Genomic DNA, 21,803 nt, shown 5'->3' on the forward strand with positions numbered 1-21,803 from the left:
TGGCTGCAGCCAGGAGGAAAGAGGAGCAGAGTCCGGGGTTTCAACCATCCCTGAAATAAAGGATGATGAGGGGATTGCTGCTGATCAAATACCTGAAGAACAGAATTTCTGGGTGGCAAAGAAGTGACATGGAGTCTGACAAGACCAGAATATGGGCACCGTGGGGCCCATGGCAGAAAACCAGAAGAAAAGAGAAAGCTAGACCATTTGATGTTTTGTGGTTTCATTTATCCGGCTTGTTTTTCCACATTTAAGATGTTGAACTTGTTTGTAGGGCTGGGAAAGAAGAGCTCTGAATTTGAGGATCAACTTTGCCTTACTTGAAGTAGTTTTCTTCACTTTTTTAGTTGTTGGGCCCTACTTGGTGTTCCCTTAAAAAATTTCAGGATCTTTTACCCTATGGAAGTCAAGTTGCTACCATCAGCAATAGCCAACCCCGGAGTGGCAGGAATTCTTGCTGTAGGTGGTGATCTAGTGACCTAAAAGTTGCTATCTGCCTACTGGGAGGCTGGTAAGCAGCCCGGCACTCCCATCTCTCCAGTGTCCTCTCGCTCTGGTCTTAAAGTCTCCAAGGCCCCAGGCTAAGTAGAAACCCAGCCAATGAATAAGTCTCCCAAGGCTTTTCTGCCCCCAAGGTTATCCCCCTAAGACAACACAGGTGAACAAAGGCTTCCCTCCTTCCAGGACTGCTTGTTAATCAAGGAGGGCCTGAGTTTCTCTCCCACCCTCTCACTCCTAGCAGAGATTCAGGCTGGCCTTGAGCTGCTACTCTAGGAATCCCTTCCTTCTTCTTAGACTCACGGTTGAACACAATGCTTCTCTTTCTTCCCGGAAGGCAGCAGCTCCTGAAACTTCTCAGAAAGCTTCCAGCCTCTGCCTGTTGGGCCTCAGCGGCTGATTGGCTTTGTTTCAGCAGTTGGATCACGGTTGGGAGGAGGGGTTTGCAGGGATATTGAAAGGAAAGTCCTTCAGTAAAGGAAGGAGGCCTGGTGAACGGAAGTAGAAGATTCACAATTGGAGTCCAAAAAATAGAATGTTATTCCACAGGAGAAGGTAATAGATGTCAGACACCAAAAGCAGTAAATCATCTAGAGGTTAGGAGGGGAAGGAGAAGGGAGTTAAAATGCAGCAAAGATGGATGAGGAGGCCACTCTGGAGTGCAGGGAGAAAGAATGCTGTGACCAGTGAGTCACAGGGAAGAATTGAGACATATTATATCCATATTAGGGAGAGTATATATATATATACACACACATTCCCTAATTCAATGTAATATATATATTATAATGTTCTATATACATATTCTCCCTAATTCAAGGTAATGTCAAAGAGATAATATAAAATATGTGTGTATTTATATACGTATGTTACTTCATTGAGACTCCATGTTCTCATAATTTAATATCTAATTCATAGAATTTTTAAAGGATAGATGAGGTAAGGAAAAGAAAACACCAAAAACATAGGTAGGCAGGCAGCAAGGCTATATTCCTCACTCTTGTCTCTTCCTGTTAGACTTTAAATTCCTTGAAAGCAAAAACTGTGTCTTGTCTATCATTGCATTCCCCAGCACTTAACAGTGCCGTAGCTTAGTAACTGTTTCGCGATGCACGAGGTAGTCATTTTGGATACAGAATTAGCAGAAGGCGGTCACGATGGGGGTAACAAGTAGTATCGTATGAAAAAGAAGAAAATATTATTAATGTGATATAATAATAATTTTAAAGCATTATTAAAATATTATTATTATTATTATTATTAATGTTTTGGTTTGAAAAAGTAGCTAGAATAGCCAAGATTGATACCTAATTTATTATTTGCCCAGTATTGTGCTAAGGACTTGGTGTATATCTGCTCAGTGAATCTTGATAGCAACCCTATGACTCAGGCATAATTTTGACTCCCATTTTATAGATGAGGACCACAAAACACTGGGAGCTTAAGTAATTTGCCTAAGGCCATACAGTAATAAGTGACACAGCTGGGATCTGTATACAGTTGTCTGCCTTCATTCCTGGGCTCCAAACCACTGCAAACCAAACCACATACAACATAACCATTGATGAAATGGTAATATGTTTATCCAACACATAAACGTTTTGGCAAGGTTAAAACATTTTAGAAAATGTAATGGGTTCCTAACTTAACTGATGTTCCCATGTGAAAGGAAATAATTATCAAAAGACAATAGCTTCCGTAATCACCACATTTCTTATTTTTTATTTTTTAAAACGAATCTTCAACATACTTACTAAGGCATACAGTTATTTTTGAGCAGTCTACGAGATAAGTATTGAGAAACTCTCTAGAATACAACATTTCCAAAACATCTGGAAATTTTGTGTGCTGTAAATAATGTTAGTAATTTAAGGTTGGACAAATGGATTAGAAAAATAAATGGAAAATATTTTAAATGCATATCCTAAAACAGTTATCTAAATCTTACTAGGAAAAAAGATATAAGCATATTAACGTTTTTGCTTTCTGGATTAATGGTAAAATTATGAAACTACCTCTATCATTTTCTTAATTCAGTGGAAGATCCATTTTCCAGGGCTATATAATTAATTATAAAATAACCTGTTAGTAAGATTCACAATGAATATCTGATGTAAAAAAAATTTATTTTAATATTTTATTCTCCATTTTAGCTTATTTTATTCATGTGCGTGTTTTACATACAAATCCAAGGAATTTTAAGGAGGAATATTATAAAAAGAGAAGTGATCCACTATTTCTCCACTCTAGTATTGGACTAGCTATTTTATATACTTCTTTCCTATGATAATCCTACCTTCATTTTATGAATGAGAAGAGATTGAGACTGAAGCTAATGAACTTTTCTAAATTTACTGCTTAGGGGTGGGCATGGGGTAGTTCTCTCATCTGACTCTTTCAAAAGTTGTTTCTCTTTATGTAGCCTTTCACTGGTGCAACACATTTGATGTTCCAAATTCACTAACACAATGAACATTATGCCCTATTATAATCCTATTGGACCTTATGGCCTATTACTCTGTCTGATAATTGAAAAATAATAATCGTATTGAGATACATTAGATTCTAAACTTTACCTCAAGTCATAAAACCAACTAGCTACAATGTGAATACTTAACATCACCTCCTCTGCCTCCCCTGTCTTTTCCATCACAGGACTTTTTTTTCCATACAAATACATTATAAAACTTTCTGTGGCATGTAATTTGCCACCAGTTGAATCATTTCATAGTTGTCATTGTATCTCTTTCAGAATATTAAAGAGGCCTCGGGCATGTTAATTATTCTAATTTGGGCGTATTAACTTTATAATTGTTCTTATACTGGTTATACATTAATGTTAAACTTTCTGATAAAATTTGCCTTGAAAGTTATAAGATAATTTTTTCTTTCTGTCAGAAATAGCATATGCGAAGACATTTGGACTTGACTTTATAGGCAATGGGATGGCCTTACGGAGCTTATGAACAGACCATGATGGAACTTGACTTGCGTTTTAGAAATAACTAAGATAAAAGTATGGTCAACAGCTGATGGAGAAAGACTCTGCAGACAATAACACACGTCTAGAAGCCTTTCCAATTGTGTAAGTAAGAGGTAAGCTGATAGTAAAGGTGGCAAGTTGTAGAAAGATTTCGGAGATACTCAGTGATCCCATAAGAAAAACTAGAAGTGTTATTCTGTTTTAGAGAAAAGAGGAGATAAATAATAAATTGAGTTTGGGACATTAAAGGGCTTTCTATGTAAAAGAATAAAATAATTGGCTGGTATTTAGAAGATGGGACCTACGGATTTCTTCTCCAAGGTGCTCAGTTGTTTTTGCTACATTTTTCCTTTTACAAATGTTTTGACCTGAACAAAGCAGAACTGACTAAGATGAATGAGCACTGGGGTATAACGGAATCACCAATATGGAAAAAAACAACAACTGGCCGGGTGTGGTGGCACATGTCTGTAATCCCAGCTACACAAGAGGCTGAGGCAGGAGAAGCCCTTGAACCCAGGAGATGAAGGTTGCAGTGAGCAGAGATTGTTCCACTGCACCCTGGCCTGGGTGACAGAGTGAGACTCTGTCTCAATTAAAAAAAATAAATAACTATAAGTTTTCCCAACTCATAGTACTTAAGCCTGCCGTTTTCATAAAAACTAGTTTCTAAACTAGACACGGCTGAAAAAAAAATTCACTTTCCCTGAGAGAAAGAGTACTGAGGTATAAGGTCAGACAGCCCTTTTTTAAATCTCCTGATTCTACTGGGTAATCAATGAGCTGTTCAGCGATAGCCTCATCTTTAAATTGAACTAATAACATTATCAGTCTCGTAAAAGATTTAATAACGTAATTCATATGAGCAGTAGAGGTCCTAGCATGTAATACATGCCCCCAGAACATTAGCCACTATTATTTATTATTTCCCAGAAGTAGAAATATATATTTAGCTACAGAAAAATTTTAAAACATAGCTGTTATATACATATTTATAACATATAGATTTGTGTGAATCTACAGTACTATCTTAAATGATAAATACATTATCTGCATTGAATATTGGTATAGAGATCAAATGATTATAAGGTACATTGCTGTTAAATAAGATAGAGTAATTTATATTTTCAAAAATTAATGCTATGTTTATCTTTCAAAGGTAACCTTGACATTCTTTCTCAATTTGGAGAATAAAAAATATGAGGTTTTTCAACTCTTCTACAAGTTAATAAAACAAAAGGCGACTAGTGAAAAAATGTCAAATAATTATAAAAAGGTACAATTTATTAATATAAAAGTATAAAGCAAATACAACACATTCATTTAAGCTTGACGGATGTAGACACAAACTTTCAAATTGGGTTGTCAGTTTTATCAAACTTGGAATAAACACACAAACACACTATTTACAGATTTTGGTAAAACTAAACAGAAACGGAACAAGTAGGACATTTATTTTTCACAGAACTAAAATGACACTAAATGACTTATGTACTTACAAAGAAGCAGGTGAAGTTCAAAGGACAACTTTATTTCTTCTTGTTGTTGTTTTTATGGTATCCAAATGAAAACCAAGACATATTCTCCTGCTCTTTTACTTATAATGATGAAACCTCAAGGTCTGTACTGAAATATGTATTAAAATATACCCATACATATATGATTTCTTGCCAAAAGGCATCATTCTTCTTCAAATACAAAAACATAATAGGAAAAAAAATTTTTCATTTTCCTAAAACAATCTTAGATCACATTTTTATCTTTCTTCTGTGTATAGCCCTGGAAAAGTAGTTTGAATGCAAAGCCCCTTGACAAAATATCTGCTTTTTAAAAATGTTAATTTAATATACAAGAAAAAAAAAAAGCCTCTGGGAGAAGATGATAAAAGAGTTAGAATTTCTAACTCCTAGGCTGAAAAACAGCATATCAGAAAGCCATTCAATTTCCTTTACAATGCTGATTAAAGCTTTCATTTTAACCTTCATTGTAAATGGAGGACATTAATCCCTAAGCTGTTTTTAAACAATTAATATTAACCTTCTTCAATTCTACCCATGATTTCCCTGAAAAGCAATAGTTGAGTTGTATTTATTCAGTGTAAGGGATAGGTATTTCATTTTAAATAAAATCATATAAGCATGTCTCTATGTGAGATATAAATGTTATACTCATCTACGTATATAATGCTAAGTCATGGAGAAATTACAGTGGTAAAATAATACAGTCATTAGCAATGTCATTTTGAAGTAACTGATAAAAAGAGTAAATGCTTGAACCGTCTTAGAAAACAAATTACTGTACTTTCTAGAACAGTCTAGTACTTTCTAGAACAATATCTTATTCTGCTGAAATAGCTTGTAGAATCATAAATAGCTGATACACAGTTCCTGTGATTAAGGTTAGGCAGTTAAGAACAGCAAATCAGAATTTCCTTAGGGTCCATTTTGAGAAAATAATAGATAATTTAGTCATTTGTATGGCTTTATAGGTAAAGTTAAAAAAAAAACATACACAACTACACATACTGACTTCTGGAGTATACAGTTGGTGACTTCATTTCCATGTGATAACTTTTCTGGGTTGTTCGATGGGAAGGTATCGAGTATCTGTAGCTACTGCTCTTTTCATTGCAACAAAAAACACAACAGAACAGGGCTCCTCCAGCAATCAGCACCAGTGCCGTGGTCCACCCTATGTAGAGGGCTTCTCCAAGCTCACGTTTTTGGGCAACATCCACTATTGGGTTGTAGAAATCTCTGATGATGGAATTGGCAACCCAGCTCACAGGGATGAGCACCACTATGCCTGTGATGATGAAGATGATTCCAGAGGTCAGCAGAGTGTGACCCTTCACCTTATTGTCCTCCATGCACCTGGTGCATTTCATGCCAAGGATGGCTATCATGAAAGCCAGGAAGGACATCACGGAAGCAGCACACATTAGTCCTCTGGATGCCTGTAGGTCCGGAGAAAGAGCCAGCAGAGAATCATAGATTTTACACTGCATCCTGATGTTAGCATGCCTCACGCAATTCATCCACAGTCCTTCCCAGAGGTTTTCAAAAACTACAATGTTGCTTTCAATGAAGGCAGACACTCTCCACTGAGGCATGACGGTGACAGCCACTGTGCCCACCATCCCAACACCACCAATCACCAGTCCAGCAATTTGTAAGGCATAGGCTGCCATTATCCTCTGGGATGGGTTTCAGCCGGCTGAACTCCTGAGCTGCTAGATCTGCTTTGAAGCAAGGTTCACTGTGCCACAGGATAGAACAGTTTTTCCTGTAGTAATGAACTCAGAACCCAGTGGTTTTTCAAATAAGAGCTGCTTTGCTACTTCTGGCTAGATAAAATCCAGTGCTGGCTGGCTGAGCTGCCCCTGCTATTGACTTCAACAGGGAAACTTACAAATCAGGTGTGGCAACTTTCTTAGCCAATGAGAGTTGGATGGTAACCCAGGTGTGTCTAAACCAACACTTGGGTCCTTGGAACAGCTAGACCTGCACATAAACATTCTTTATACTTCGCAGTCTTCCAAGAAGACAGCAGTATGTTTACCTTTGGGCATAATTGTAAGTGGTTGCATAAGCATCCAGAAATGAGCCAATCCCTTGTAATGTGAAAGGCGCACCTTGTACAGGCAATTCTGATACTCTTAGTAAGAGCTGCTGGGACCAAAGGATAAAATAAAATATCTGCAGAAGAATTCTGCAACGCTGTCGAAATGCCAAAGTGAAACGAGGATAGGGGATTGAAAGATTGCTTTTACCTGGGAAACCACATTCTTTGGGACACATGTGATCCAAGTGATTGATTTAATTTGTCTACAACTTCAAAGCAAGCTCTAGGCTGGGGTGAAATCAGGGAACAGATCATGCCAGAAGAAAAAATAAGCTAAAGTAATTAAATACACAAGGCTGTCCTTCTCCTTGGCACCTAAAACATATTGGAGTTTTTTAAGCCAGAAAAATTACTCACTGGCATTTTTTTGATAATCTTCATTTATAAAATTTTTTTTTGCCAAAATAAATATCACCAGATGATTTTCTTATGTAGCCAGCACTACAGCATTTAAACCATAAAGTGATTTACAGCTTGCTAGCTTATGAGCTTATTTTGTGGTATTATTCTTGCTGCTTTGTCTTCCTGGGCTGAAGGAGTTAGAATTCTGCAGATGGCACAAGAGCCATCTATGTCTATGGTCTATGCAAATGGCTGATATCTCAAAATAAAATATTTACTAGACAAGGGAACTATATTTACTAAACTGTATTATATTAGGTGTTAACCAAATTTGCTTTCCTACTTTTTAATATCATGTCTGCGGTAGGACATAGAAACCCCTAAATGCAAGACAATTTGAACTTTCCTCTCAAAATAATGATAATCTAGCAGGGGTGCTATACTAAGCATAAATGTTTATCTGAGAAAACTCCACTAGCAATTTTCTTCTGGAGATCAGCTTGAGCTCTCCATCTGATCTTTCTAAACTTAAAGCTGCATTTCATTTATTTTTTCTCCTTAACATCAAAAAACTGATCTTTTCTTTGCAAGTTTACTTTCTCCCTGCTTGATTAGACTACCTTAAATCCAAATATGGGAGAAAATGTTTTCTTCTTGCTTATTAAACTTGGAGAGTTTAATGGTTCAAAAAACCTGAGTTGCTGATGGACATTATTGAAACAAAAACTATGGTAGGAAGGGTGAAGGTAGAATAAAGTAAACTGTCTTCTAAAAAAGGGGTATGATGCATAGTAGTCTGAATTGTTATAATTTTATCACACTGACATTATAAATGTAATAAAAAGTTAAAAAATGTAATATTTACAGAATTTTCTCATTTGTTGACCTGCTAAGTGCTAAACTTCAGGTGTCCCTTAGGCTAATGTAGAAAATATGTGACATTTTCTTCATCAAGTTTCTATCAGCTACAGATTTGTAGTAGAGGGGGACTTAAATTAATCTTGAGAAAATAAGATTTTAAACTCTCAAAGTTTAAGAAGTGAGCACAAACATTGTTTACTATATTTGGATTTAAGGTCATCCGATGAAGCAGAGAGAAAGTGAAATTGTACAGAAAATGTAATTTTTATGATGTAAAGAAGAAAAGAAAATGAAGTACAGCTTTAAAAAAAAGACAAAAAGAAAAAATCACATCTAAACAGGAAATATTTTTAATCTTCAATTGTCAAATTGGGAAAAGGGAAGGATTGGCAGAACTGAAAAATAAAAAAGAAATAATATAACTGATTGAAATACTGATGAACTAAGTGAAGCTACATTGTAAGGGATGTCAAGGCATATGTTGATTCTTTGAAATTCCTTTTCTAAATTCCTGTGTAGTATACTTCTTAGGAGCTCTCTTTAAATATCGCTGGCCTTTCACATCAATACAGGAACACATGAGATGGAAGCAGATAGCTCTGGCTCTGAGTGCCTCAGCCATTGTGAGAGCTGTGTCCCAGGTATGCGTTTGTATTTCTTGGCTTTGTATATTTCCCAACCTCTCTTCCCTTAACCCTTGAACTTTACCAGGAACTTATTTTACATAAAAATATCTTCCTTTTTTTAAAGTATTAGGAACCTTACTACTCATATTGTTCTAGCCGAAAGATGAGGATCTGAATGAGAAATTAACCTTAGGTTCACATTAGAATTATTGTAGAGCTAACTCCCTAAATATCTTCCTTTTTTCAAAGTATTAGGAACCTTACTACTCATATTGTTCTAGCCGAAAGATGAGGATCTGAATGAGAAATTAACCTTAGGTTCACATTAGAATTATTGTAGAGCTAACTCCCTACTAGGAGATGACCCAGGGCATCCAAATAGGTTTCTTATCAGGCAATGATACAGTTAACTCCATAATATTTCTAAATAATCACGTTCTACAAGCCACTGGAATAAAAAGACAGAAAAACAAATGGTAACATTGTGCTTGCTAAAAACAGAGGGGGCCTAAATTCAAAGATAAAAGTAAACTATTTACTTTTCTGTACTGCTGAAATGATTAACTTGGCTACAGAATTCAGGCAGGAGTAATAGAGACACAACAAATTAATAACATTTTTACTCTGATTTAGAACTGCAGAGCAAGAAACATCGACTATTTAATAGTTTGTACTTCCATTTCCATGAAGAACCACAATATTACCAAGAACCCAAGAGAGAAATGAGAGCTCATGTCCACCCCTGGGCATCCCCCTTTGGGCTTTTCTTTCTGTCAACATTACCATAAGGCATGGTTTAAGTTTAGCAATTAAATTTGCTTAATTACATTCAGCCCTGAAAATTGCATAACACAGGCAAATGTTTTTTATTCATAAATGGCAGCATACAAATCACTATCAGATTGTTTTATGCTCCTTAACCCTTAACCTAACTCAACTCCACAGTCTTGAATTTCTATTGATTCTTATGACTCTTTGAAATAATTTTTGCTTCTGCCTATCAAGTAATTGTCAATTTCTTTTGTTTTCTGGATTTGCTTTGTAGTTTTCTGTTGTGATGACAGTTTTTCAAGTATGTTTATTTTTAAGTATGTTTCACTGTTAATTAACCATACTTGGTCAACCATCTTGTCTTGAGTGAATACATGAACATATCAGTAGATCTCTGCATTATTCCCAAAACAATGTTGTGCATTGCTATATGTTCTCTTGAGCCACAATCTTGTTTGTTTTTCATGATGGCCAGCTGTGCTTCCAGTTCTCTATCCTCAAAGTATTCTGTATCCATTAGCAGCCCTCTCTTTTTACTACCTCTGTCTTTTTTTTTTTTTTTAGATGGAATCTCACTCTGTCACCCAGGCTGGAGTGCAGTGGCTCAAACTGGCTCACTGCAACCTCTGCCTCCCAGGTTCAAGTGATTCTCCTGCCTCAGCCTCCTGAGGAGCTGGGATTACAGGCGCACACCACCATACCTAGCTAAGTTTTGTATTTTTAGTGGAGATGGGGTTTCACCATGCTTGCCAGGCTGGTCTTGAACTGCTGACTTCAAGTGATCCACCCACTTCAGGCTCCCAAAGTGCTGGAATTACAGGAGTGAACCATCCTGCCCGACCGCTCTTTTCACCACCTCTGTGTGATCTATTTTCAATTTCTTCTTAAAAATGGACTCCTTCCTGTATAGAAATTGCTTAGTATCTTAGCCAATTCAAGCTGCTTTAACAAAATACCACAGACTGAGTGGCTTGAAAAACGGAAATCTATTTCTCATTCTTCTGAAGTCCCAGATCAGGGTGCCAGTGTAGTTGGGTCCTGGTGAGGACCTGCTTCCCAGTTTACAGAAGGCTGTCTTTTTGAGGTGACTTCACAGAGCAGGGAGAAAGAGTGAGCTCTAGTCTCCTTCTCTTCTTATAAAGACACTAATACTATTGTGGAGGTTTCACCTTCATGGCCTCATCTACAATTCCCAAAGTTTCACTCTCAATACCTCACCTCCAAATACCATCACATTGGGAGTTAATATTTCAACATATGAATTTAGCGGGAACACAAATATCCAGCCCATAACATCTAGCTACTAACAAATTCAAAAAATTGAAATTGTATAATTTAGAAGGGTCTATTCGTGCTTAGGGACTTCACCCATATTATAGCACCCATAAAAATATTTCATTTTTCTAAGATGAATAAAGCCTGGTGAACATGAATTTTAAAAATCAATGATGAAAATAGTGTTATGGACATGATTTTACCTTTCTTCTGCTTTCATTGCATTTTTAAACATTACAACCTGACTGTACGATGAATTCTGACATATTTGAAGGACAGGTCTGTGTACTTTGTGTGATATATTTGATGTCTCTACTAAAGTACTGGAAATCCAAAACAAAGTTGTACACTGCAGAAATTTTCCTATAAATTAATGAATAATTTGTATGTGCAGAATTGATGTGAAACAACCTAATTCTAATGATTTCAGGAAAAAAAATTAAAATAGGAAGAATTTACTAGTAATAGCAGCTACTGAGTATTAAATGTTCTCTATACAATAGGTTCTTTATATCACTCTAATTTATATTTAAAACAGCTTTAGAAAGCAGGGGTCATTACTCCCCTTTTATAATTGAATAAATTAAAACTCAGGAGAGACTGCCTTTTTTAAGACCACACAGACTTTGCTGGTTGAATCTATGGAAATAAAATTTAGAGGTAGACCTAAAGCTCATGTTCTTTTCTGTATTGCCTCCCATCTCCTCAAAGAGAGCTAGAGAAATGGAATTTCTTATATCGGCATATATGGTCACGGTTAATTAGGACATAAAATGTGTTTAAAACATTTTCCTTCTTTGCTTAGCACATTGTTGAAAAACTTTTGCACGGCCAACCTTTGCAATTTTTACAACATACCTGCTTCACTGAAATTTGAAATCTACTGCTTTACTCTATTCAAAGCAGTTTCTACTGGGGGAATCTTGGCAATTTCTATAAAATTATTCCTTATTTAGACTTTAAGAGAGTTCCCTGTGCTGAATTTACCATTAACATCCCTTTCTCCACCTTCAATGCTTGTCCCCATCTTCATAATTCCTTAATTAGAGACTAGGTGGTGATACTGAATGACCTACCCACCACTGAACAAGTATTTGGCTAAAGTAAGCATTAATTTCAGTGCAATGAAGTGAACAGTTTCATGTCTCTGAGTCCTCAGCTAATACTAATACGGAGAAACTTTCCTTTGTATTTCATAGGGACTTCTTAGTGACCAACAGATGCATGAGTCTATGGTTATCTTCATTAGTCCGTTAAAATTGCTTTTTCAGGTGACTCACTAACGAGTTTTTGTTTTACCTTTTCCAAAGGAGAAAATTTAAAAAAACACACACATACACATTTTTAGGTTGCCTAAAACTGTATTCCACGTGCTTATTTTTGGAATTGCTTGAAAAACAAATTTTTAAACAAAATCTCTTAATCTCCAGTAATAATCCTTTCTACTGAAATATAAAGCATAATATGCAGCCTTGAATGAGATCAAAGGGTCCGTGACAGAAGTTTCCGGCCAGGCAGAGACTGTAATTAGTAATAGAAATGGTAACATCAGATAATGAATAAAACCAAAACGGAGCATTTTTCATTATTTTTTGAATCCACAGCAATTAACAACAAGTTTAAGTCATGTTAATTATAAAAAAGAAGAGAAAAGGCATGTAGGATAATGTATTAATATGACTATGTATGCTTAAAATAATATATTTTAATAAATATTATTTAATACCAATCATAAGAGCTACTTAATAATTACTAAGTTATATGAAGTATATGAACAATTAAGAGTATTAAGTGATATCATGATTGATTAATTGTATGATGTGAGCCTCCCAACCACCTTATTAGAAAGGACTTACTATTGTATCAGTTTTACTAGGAAACTGGAATTTATAAAGTTTAAATAACTGACCCAAAGCCTCTCAACAAACTGTTAAAAAGGCCAATATGGGAACTCTATCTTCTCAGACACCTAAGGCTATACTCTTGACCCACTATGTGCCTCAAGCCATTATAGACCTACCCCTAATTGAAAGCTGGCATTACTGCCTAACTTTATCTCTTATAAAGCATAAAAGCTTTGGTAGATCAGTAGTTCTCTGAAACAATGTCCTTCACATTGTGAGCTTTCAATAGAATTTTGAGCAGTATAAAGAGAAATGAAGTATTTCTATTTTCTGCAGCAAAATGCATTAATATGAAAAATTATATAAGGGAAACCATAAGTCATAAGCGAAAAGTCCACACAAATGGAAAACACATGCAAGTGTGCACACACACACATATGAACACACACAGACACACAGACACACAAAATTCTTATAAGCAAACCATGAACAGAGGAGCACAAGAAACAATTTCCCCTTGTAAAGTCGAAGTTAACAGGACAGGGAAAAGTAATTAACCAGGCAAATAGAGCTAAGCCACATTACTGATTAATTTACAAAACAATTAACTTTCCACTTAAAATTCAAATTAAGATTCTGTCTGCCTTAGGCAACCAGTGTTTGCAGATTTTAATAGGGCTAGACATTAAGTGCCTTACTTAAAACCAACTTTACATCGCACTGGGTGAGAATATTATTGGAATAAGCAGTGCATGGCATTCTTGGTTTTCAGTTATTTTTTAAGAGAAAATACTACACTATATAAAAATATACTGGGTGCACTAATAATTTTTTCAATGAGAATATGAGTAAAACTAAAAGTTGTTCAAAACATCTCAAATATTTATAGAGATTTTTTTACTTTCTGTAAAATTTTCAAGATGATGTCTTATAAAACATCTTCTGCACACTTCTTTTCCCACCATTCAACAAGCATACTATGTACCAGGCCCTGTGATAGACTCTGGGAACCAAGAAATATGAGATATAGTGTTTTTCTTTGTAATTTTACATACAAAGAACTGAGGGGCCAGTGGAAGAAAGAACTGCTGAGTCAATTAACTTTGTCATTGGTTAAACTTGTTACCAATGACATTCAACAGAACGATGTCCTATTGAAAAGTCACAGTGCCTTTTGACATGAGTTTAACTTTATTAAATCAAGTCATTGGAGGAAATAATAATAATGTCAGTCCATCATTATTATCCTGCTTTAAAGATACTGGATTTATCTGTTTGAGCATGCTAAACAACAGCTGTTCCTTTATGGGTATGTCCATTGGAAGGAGTTTCAAGAACACTAACAAATTGCTTTTGAGGGCCTGGTGATAGAGCACCTGTGTGTTTTCATAGGCTTGCAGTGTCATTGCATCACTCCAGACTCTAGCCCCCTCAAGAGCAGGAGCCTTCCCCTCCATTACATTTCCCATGTCCACCAGCACTTGGACCGCAGGAGACCCTGGGTAACTTCTGTGCCAAGAAGAGTCAGAGTCATGGATTTGGTATTCATTTGGTCAGTAGGTATTGCTGTCTTCATGGTAAAACACTGTAACAATCATCCACACCACTCTTTTCACCTTGAAAAAGCATATGAGTAACTGCACAAACAGGTGAGAACGGCCACCCTTCACTCCACAGGAAAAAAAAAAAGCAGCTTCCAGGGTTTTGGTGCCTTTTAAACAAAGCCAAACAATCCATGAAAAGCATTGTCAGGAGTCTATAAATATTCAGCAGAGGTAAGCAGGCTGTCTCACATTTTCACACAACTTCCTGGTTCATTCAACTGCTATTTCTTGTTCTTATCTTTTTCTCTCACCCATGTTCCAGATATCTTTAGAATTGCTGCTATAAGGAGCTGTACATGATTATCTGACTGGCTCTGAGCATTTCTCTCATAGGTTCAACTGGACTTCTGATGTCTCACACAGGACAACAACATTTTCTCTTATTCCTGTGTCACTAAACTGGTTGGTCCCCCCCCCCCCCAACAAGGCCTCATTCCAGGTCAAGAGCCTGGAACAGGGAAGCACATGTTGCCTTTGTACATGGCAACAGGATGAAATATTAGACCCAGAACAGATCTAAAGGATCATCTGATGTACACTTCATTCTGAACGTGAGGAGCTCAAAAGCTCTAGGAAGGCAGGAACCATCACTGTTCTATTCATCTTTGTGTCAAAGTATTTGTGTGGTGCCCGGCACATAGAGAGCACTGAGTATTTATCTAACACCACACAGAAAATGCTGAAATCTCTGCACCCAGTTATTGGTATTTCCTTGGTAACTGGAAAACTATGACATTGTAGACAAGTAAACAACCTTAAAAAATCCCTAAAATAGAATATAAATGTCATGGGCAACATGATTATGTCTTGCTCATAACGTATCTTTAACTACCAAAACATCACCTCATTCATAGTAAGAGGTCAGGAAATATTTGATAAATAATAGAAGAATGTAATTTAAGAAAAATAACCTACGCACTAAGCATTGTAAAAAAAAAAATCTATATATGTTATACAATATTTTTAGTTTTTCTTTTTTTTCAGGTTCTTCTTCTAAGCACAGAAGAACCTAAAATAATACTCAGCTTTGATCCATCACGACACCTTTGAATATGCTTTCTTAAGAGGTAAGCATAATGTCCCAGTGGGTTCATGAATTTTGCTTCAGATTTCTTTATGTTTCCTAAGTATACACTGTGAACTGATCTTCATTTTCTCATTAATTCTATCTCATTTTCTCTTTTCAGTATGCAAATCCCTATTTTTCCAATGCTTATTATTATTAATCCAATATCCTTCCAATTACCATGGCAAATATTGATGGACTCTAGGCCACCATTTTTGTTTAATATATAATTTTAATATACCAAGGCATTATTAATTATAATTATTTTTCTCTAAGTACATTAACACAAATACAGAAAAATACTGCTTAGAATAATACATAATAATAAAAATCAATACACATATATTTTTAAATTTTAGAGAGAATTTATATGTATATTTATGCAAATAACTTATATGCGTGTTTTATGCACTTTCTCATTGAAGTAAGCTTTATTTTGCTGTTACTTTTTAGGAGTTGTTTGACATCTTAGAGAACTTTAGTGTTTTTTTGACCATCACTAAATTAGAATTCTTATGAGTTAATGATGTTGGTAAGGATGGGGTTTCATTTGGAAGAAGCATTAAGGTAACTTAAATAGCAATCTCAACTGTATCAGCCTATCTGTCTCAATTTGCCTTGTGGTTTACTGTAAATTCAGAAAAGGAACACTTACTTCACTACAAGTAGGTGAATGGTAAGTTCATCAGCTAGCCATTATTGGTGTCTTCTTTGGATTCCAAAGAAGCTAACTTAAGTATAAAACTTAATGTGGAGATAGTTAGAAATTTGTATGGATTACCATTTGTTCCTGTGTTTCCCTTACTTTTCAATCAAATATTATTTCAAATTTTATGCTACCTTCAACAACTATTTTTATAATTAGCAAAACAGAAAAAGCTTATATCAAATTTTTGTTATATCAAATTTTTGATAATAGCTATCCTCTAGATAGTAACCCAGATGTGTCTATGTGTATGTGAACAGAAGCCTATTGGGTATGATGTCATGAAAAATCACTTTCAGGTTTCGTTGTGCATTCTTCTATGGTGATAGAATTCAGAACATGAGATTATGTTCACATAGTACAAAAATAAATAACATATAGTACAATTTTACATGTAACATCTATCTAAATTCAAATATAGCTCTTATCGTTCACTTGAGATCCAGATTCCATTCAAATAATATTTATTAATCTTCTATCACATGCAAGAAATGTTACATATATTCTTGTAACTAAATTAGGTTACTCCTCAACTTGGCAATGGAAAAATCCCCTTTGGCATAGACTCTGCCATTAAAAGAAGTTGTTGGTGCAAGTTTTACAAAAGAAGGAACATTTTCCTTGGGGCTATTCACAATTAAGACTCAGAAATTATGGTGGAGGAACATCTAGAATAGAGCAGACTAGAAGAACAAGGCAGCAGAACAGCTGCATTTCCAAACCTCAAAGCTCTGTTTTCACAATCTATTCTCTAACTACATTGAACTTCACTCATCTACATGGTGATTATTTTCTATGGTCATGCTTTACCATCTTGACTCGAGGGTTGAAATCCCAACTACAATGAGCCTCTTCTGTCAGACACTGGTCATTTTAGAAAATGTAAAATCAATTAATCAAGTCCAATTCTGAAAACCTCCCGGGTCCATTTTCCATGTGGCGAGAGAGTTCTCTGGCATAAATAGTTTCAGTAATTAACAGCTTGACTCAAATGTCGTTTTAAAGCATTCATTATTTCATCACTTTTTAAATTCATCAAATGTTCATTACTTAGTAACTACAGGACAGGCACTCTTCAAAGTACTGGAGACCAGGGCTGGATGCTGGCTCATACCCATAATCCCAGCACTTTGGGAGGCCAAGGTGGGCTGATCACTAAGGTCAGAAGTTTCAGTTGAGGCCATCATGGTGAAACCCTGTCTCTATTAAAAATGCAAAAACTAGCCAGGTGTGATTGTGCGTGCCTGTAGTCCGAGCTACTCAGGATGCTGAGACAGGAGAATAGCTTGAACCTGGGAGACAGAGGTTGTAGTCAGTTGAGATTGCACCACTGCACTCCAGCCTGGGCGACAGAGTAAGACTCAGTCTCAAAAAAATAAAAAAGGAAAAAAAAAAAAAACAAAAAGAAAAGTACTGGGCAACCAAACCATGAAGAAGGCACAGTGCCTCCCTGAAGGAAGTTGCAGGCTAATCGGGGAGAATAGCTGCTGCAGGCATGAACAGCCTTTCAGCTGATTATAAAATCACAACATTTGTGACAAGGTGTCCCGATACAAATGCCTGCAGGGACTAGGGAGGAAAGAGGAAAAACTAAAACAGGACAGGTAAAAATTGTGCTTGCTCCTCAAATGAAGCAAAAGCTACACAAATGCAGTAGATTTTGGCCCCTTGGGAGTGGACTCTAGTGTTACCGGATCTTTCCATTTTTAACAAGTCAGAAATCTGGGTGTTTAAAGAAAAACCACACATCTTCTGTGTTTAATGTTGCCACTAGTATGGGGTTTGAACAAAACATGTGGGACAAAAATTTGGCTAAATGTTGGCCAGTTTCCACTTGTCAAAACCCAGTGACCACTAGCTATCAGCTGCCATCAGGAAAGCTCCTTATTTGAATGGGCGTTGAATCCACCCATGTTTTAGATCCTCCATCAACAGCAGGAGGGCAGAACCTGCTGCTTCCATGGAATGTTACAAGAATTAATGGCCCTGTGAAGGACTTAGATCTCCTTGGATAAAGGAACTGTGCAAATAAACATTGTAATCAGTAATATTTTGTGGTGCTAGTTGACCCAAACCATGGCAGGTCAGTTTTGCATGTTGCACACAGTGAAGGAGAAAGCAGTTAGAGCTAATCACTATCAACTTCTAGAACTTTCCTAACACATCTCTAATTTATCTGTAAATTACCTAGAAGAGTTTGTAAGTCTCTTAAGAAAAATGGAAATCTGATTTCTAAAACAGTCTTTATTTTAAAAGGTAATCTTAATTATTTACCAGCTGCTCATAAAATTTTTGTGGGGACTTGTAGTTAAAGATGAGAAAAGGAGATTAGCTGGTACATGTACAAGTTCTCTAACAGAACACAGCATGTCTGGTGGAGCGATGACAGTGAATGAGTCCCCCATCCTGATTTCCCACTGCTTAATAACCCAAAAAAACAAGGAAGTGGACATAGCAAAACTGGTCTCCATTGATTCACTTTTCCCCTAACAGAGATTCTACTTTAATAAGGCTGTTGGTCAGACAACCTCCTATTTGCCTGTGCCAGGACATTGCATGCTCTCTTGTTTCCCCGGTTTTACCAGTGCTTAGGAAGCAAGTCAATATCAAGTGCGAGCCAGGCTAGTAGCTGGAGATACGGCCTGTTACTCATCTTTATCTTCACTGTGCCTTTTGAATATTACACAACTGCCCATGACAGAGACATATTTTAAAGAAATCCAGACTACCTAGTTTTGAACAGAGAAGAAAACATAGCATATGTTGAATGAATCATACAATCAAAAACAGTGATTTTTTTAAAAGTCTTCTCTCAAATATTATGTATAAGAGATGTAAATTAATCAAGACTGCCTTTCCCCCAATAAAGACCTATGAACAAGTTGGGGATAAATCTGAATGACTACATATGTGGTTACAATGGATTGCTGGGACCTCTGCCCTGACTGAAAACAGTTTTTTTCTATGTCCTGAGTTATAATATAAATGTAAACACAGGATTCTTAAGCATTTCAATTAAGAGCACTTTGCAGCATTGCTCCTTTGCATATACCAACTGCTTGAGAAATAATGGCTCTGCCCAAGTTTAAAAAAATGGTTTTTCACGACATGACAAGGAATACAAATATGCAAAAGACAATAGATTCACTAATAGATGATTAAATAAAATGAGGGCAGTGTGTGCTATAAAACTTAAGGTAAACAATAATAACTATAGGTCTATTGAAAGAAAAATAAACAGAATGCTGAGAAATGCATTGAGCTGAAGGACTGAGCAGAACCAGTCCCAGAAGAGCCAGTCAGCCCAGCAGAACCTGGCAGAGCCAGTAAGATACAAAGGGCTGGGCACAGTGGCTCACACCTGTTATCCCAGCACTTTGGGAGGCCAAGGTTAGTGGATCACCTGAGGTCAGGACTTTGAGATCCACCCGGCCAACATGGTGAAACCCCACTTCTACTAAAAATACGAAAATTAGTTGGGCATGGCAGTGTGCACCTGTAGTATCAGCTACTCAGGAGGCTGATTGCTTGAACTCAGGAGGCGGAGGTTGCAGTGAGCTGAGAGTGCCTCACTGCACTCCAGCCTCGATGACAGAAAAAAAAAGTAGAAAAGAAGGATTCTAAGCAAATGTTCATAAAACACACAAATGCTTTAAGTTGAAATCAGTATGTTATTTTCTAAGGCACCGTGCTTTTAGGAAAAAGAAATGGGAAAAAAAAAAAAAAGATATCTCCTTGTTAAAATCCACCAGTTTCTCAGAAGTGGCAATTTCGTGGAGGTATGGCAGTATTCCACTTTAAACTATACTATAAGGCTACAGTAACCAAAACAGCATGGTACTGGTACAAAAATAGATACATAGACCAATAAAACAGAATGGAGAATCCAGAAATAAAGTCACACACCTACCACCATTTGATCTTTGACAATGTTGACAAAAATAAGCAACACAGAAAGAACTTCCTATTTAATAAATGGTGGTGAGATATCTGCCTTCACCATATGCTGAAGAATGAAATTAGATCTCTACTTTTTACCATATACAATCATGAACTCAAGATGGATTAAAGATTTAAATGTAAGACTTCAAACTGTAAGAATCCTAGAAGCAAACCTAGAAAACACCAGTCTAGACATCAGCCCTGGGAAAGAATTTATGACTAAGTGCCTAAAAGCAAAAATCAACAAGTAAGACTTAACCAAACTAAAAGGATTCTGTACAGAAAAACAAAACAAAACAAAACACCTATCAACAGAGTAAACAAACATTCTGCAGAATGGGGGAAAACTATTCACAAAGTATGCATCCAACAAAAGTTTAATATCCAGAATTTGTAAGAAACTTAAACAATTCATCAAGCAAAAAACAAACAGCACCATTAACATGTAGTCAAAAGACACTTCTTAAAAGAAGACACACAAGCAGCCAACAAACATGAAAAAGTGCTCAACATCACTAATCGTCAAATGAATGCAAATTCAAGCTATAATGTAATACCATCTCACAAGTGGAATGACTAATATTAAAAAGCCAGAAGACAACAGATGCTGGTGAGTCTGTGGAGAAAAGGGAACACTATACACTGTTGATGGGAATGTAAATTAGTTCAACCACTGTGGAGAGCAGCTTGGAAATTTCTCAAAGAACCATAAAACAGAACTACTATTCAACCCAGGAATCCCATTACCAGGTATATATCCAAAAGAAAACAAATGAGCCTGCTGAAAAAACACATGCATTTATATGTTTACTGAAGCACTCTTCACAGTAGCAAAGACATGGAATCAACCTAGGTGCCCCTTAATGGTGGATTGGATAAATAAAATGCTGTACATATACACCATGGAACATGATACTGCCATTATAAAAAAGGAAATCATGTTCTTTGCAGCAACCTGGATGCAACTAGAGACCATTATCCTCAGCAGGAACCGAAAACTGAATACTACATGTTCTTACCTATAAGAGGGGGCTAAACACTGTGTACTCATGGACATAAAGATGGCAATAATAGACACTGAGGACTACCAGAGGAGAGTGAGAGGGAGGGGTGCAAGGACTGAAAAACTGTTGGGTACTATGCTCACTATCTAGATGGCAGGATCAATTGTACCCCAAAACTCAACATCAAACAATATACCTGTGAAACAAATCTGCGCAGGTACCCCCTGAGTCTGAAATATAAATTAAAATTACAAAGAAAAAAAAAGTGGTATCAGGTTTCTCAGTCACTGTACAGAAGATGAAATAGATCTCACATGTGGAAATCCAGATCTTGCTGAAGCCACTTACGTCCCTTTATGTTCTATAATTTCAGTAATAGCTCTTGATGTGGGAGCTCTTTTACCTCTGGGAACATTATCCATAAAAAATAGAGCAAAAGTGAGACTGTAATCCTTGACCTGATAAATAAACTTCTTGTAAAAGTCAGTAGGCTTTGAAAGGAAGTTAATATACCACAGAATTTGGCTTTATGGCTTTGATGATTTGTAAGTATACGTAAAAAAAGAGACTGTCAGTGGTGGAGAAGCTGAGTAATGGGAAAAGGGGACCATATTGCCAAAAGGCACACCTCTTAGATTAAATGGAGAGAGCCTGTCA

At 36.3% G+C, this 21,803-nt stretch overlaps 1 protein-coding gene and 1 long non-coding RNA gene across 2 annotated transcripts; both read right to left on the reverse strand.

Moving 5' to 3' along the window:
- Positions 1–211: 211 nt before the first annotated feature.
- LOC119473186 lies at positions 212–3,501 on the reverse strand. The gene is made up of 3 exons (XR_005202393.1): positions 2,514–3,501; positions 802–986; positions 212–397 (listed from the first exon to the last, which is right to left on the reverse strand). It is a non-coding gene; the product is annotated as an uncharacterized LOC119473186 (long non-coding RNA).
- Positions 3,502–4,735: 1,234 nt separating this feature from the next.
- Positions 4,736–6,892, reverse strand: CLDN8 (claudin 8). The gene has a single exon (XM_017541948.2). It carries the CDS (start codon positions 6,669–6,671, stop codon positions 5,997–5,999), a length of 675 nt encoding a protein of 224 aa, XP_017397437.1. The 5' UTR covers positions 6,672–6,892; the 3' UTR covers positions 4,736–5,996.
- Between the last annotated feature and the right edge of the window lie 14,911 nt (positions 6,893–21,803).

Source organism: Cebus imitator, unplaced genomic scaffold (genome assembly GCF_001604975.1).
Source record: "Cebus imitator isolate Cc_AM_T3 unplaced genomic scaffold, Cebus_imitator-1.0 Scaffold138, whole genome shotgun sequence".
In the NCBI taxonomy this organism is placed as follows: Eukaryota; Metazoa; Chordata; class Mammalia; order Primates; family Cebidae; genus Cebus; species Cebus imitator.

Excerpts from the sequence above, each read along its gene's own strand:
- CLDN8 (XM_017541948.2), bottom strand. The coding sequence starts at position 6,671 with ATGGCAGCCTATGCCTTACAAATTGCTGGACTGGTGATTGGTGGTGTT.